Source organism: Sclerotinia sclerotiorum, genomic scaffold (assembly GCF_000146945.2).
Source record: "Sclerotinia sclerotiorum 1980 UF-70 scaffold_2 genomic scaffold, whole genome shotgun sequence".
Classification (NCBI taxonomy): Eukaryota; Fungi; Ascomycota; class Leotiomycetes; order Helotiales; family Sclerotiniaceae; genus Sclerotinia; species Sclerotinia sclerotiorum.
The window spans coordinates 1,465,692-1,467,340 of record NW_001820834.1 but is presented as its reverse complement, the minus strand read 5'-3'; the positions used below and the strand labels follow the sequence as shown (position 1 = coordinate 1,467,340).

The following is a 1,649-nucleotide window of genomic DNA, read 5'->3' as shown; positions in this document are numbered from 1 at the left end:
CCGGAGGCATAAAAAGTAAAGGTGTGATCAGCCCGTAAAAGAATAAGAAGAAGATAACTCGTCCAGTATTCCACTGGCCTCTTCCAAAAAGTCTTCTTTTGTTTGGGCGTGCTGAATCTTCTCGCTGAGTACCACGTCTTGAACGACCAAGTAAACTATCCGTCTCGCTGCCAAATGAGTCGATACTTCTCCTTGATCGGCCTACGATTGATCTTGGGTGATGAGGCCCAAAGAATAATCTCCCATCTTCAATGTCTCCGCTTTGCCATTGTTCATATTCTGTGATGGTTCGACCTTCTCCTTGATCTTCCTGGGCATAAGCTTCGTCTTGTTCAAGCCGAACGAATTTTCCAAAGGGATAGAAAATATAACCGGCCAACCCTAAAAGCACACGCCCATATTCAATAGCACTTGGTGCCGCTCCAAAGACGAAGCATACAATTGCTCCAGTCAATGCTGCAAGTGCCAGCCACCAGCCGAAAACCAGTGTCCAGATGATGTTGAATAAAATCAACCATTTGTTGGCACGAGCACCAGGAGATGAATGAATATCACCCTCGGCTGTCTTTTGAACTGAACGGTTCTTTTTGTACAATGCAGGCTTCCAAATCCTTATACCGAAGGGATGCGTTTCGTTTATTGCTTGTTGGCGGTCTTTTAGTGTAAAGCTCTCCGCATCACTTAAAGAATCTTCGTCCTCTACCTCTGCGATACCGTCTTCTCCCTGCAAAGTCTCTTCACCCGATGTAGTCATATTATCATCTTTCGTCCTTTCACCTGTCGTAGAAGCCTCAACCTCAGCTTCAGCCTCAGCTTCCGCTTCTTCGTTGGAAGAATCCAATCTAGGCAAAGTTGGTTGAGTTGGAGCAGGGCGCCTCCGCACAGTTCCAGGACCATGCCTCGACGGTCCAAATCCCGATGCGATACCACCAATCCCAAGTCCAGCCTGCTGCCTATTCATTTCTTCCTCCATCTCAGTCACGTCATCATCCACCGAAAACTCTTGACCTCTATGAGGCGCTTGTACGTTTGATGAAGCACGACGTGGCATGGGAGGTTTTTTTGGTCGCTGACCTGTTCGACCGCGGTCGGACGGTCCCAGCATGGGAGATCTGGCTGGCTGGAATGATCGCGAAGAGTCCAAATTGACAGGCTGAGATCGCTCGCCGGCCATGGAAGATTCGCTATTTCTATGGTCGCCAGGCTGTGGAGTTTGAGGAGTAGATTGCATAGTTCCTACATCTGGCATTAGTAATTCTATATTTTGAAACTTTGAATTAACATGTGGCTAGTTGCATGACCGGACTTCGTGTGAAATATAAAAAGCGTACCATATCCTCCTGTGTTTTCTGGTCTCCGTCGCATTGTGTCGGTAGACTGGAAACTTTCCGCCAGACCGTCATTCTGCTGTGAGATAGACTCATATCTAGACAATGGATGTCGCGTATCTGTTGGACTTGTTGGTGTCGACATGCCGGACGGGATTGGAGTTGGGTTTTGGGTATCTTTCCCAGATGAAGACTCGCCGGGAGTTCGAGACATTTTGTAACTGGAACTTTGAAACCCGAACTAAGCTTTTATCTGCCAACCGGTCAAGAAGAAGAATGCTCTCAATAGTAGCACATCGGATTATGAAAACAAGCTCAGAT

General features: G+C 47.3%; 1 protein-coding gene across 1 annotated transcript; it reads right to left on the bottom strand.

The window, feature by feature from the left end:
- Positions 1–155: 155 nt before the first annotated feature.
- On the bottom strand, positions 156–1,542 carry SS1G_01642 (hypothetical protein; the record flags this gene model as incomplete). Its single annotated transcript, XM_001597398.1, has 3 exons — positions 156–167; positions 206–1,236; positions 1,332–1,542. 3 exons carry the CDS (start codon positions 1,540–1,542, stop codon positions 156–158), a joined length of 1,254 nt encoding a protein of 417 aa, XP_001597448.1.
- Positions 1,543–1,649: the final 107 nt, after the last annotated feature.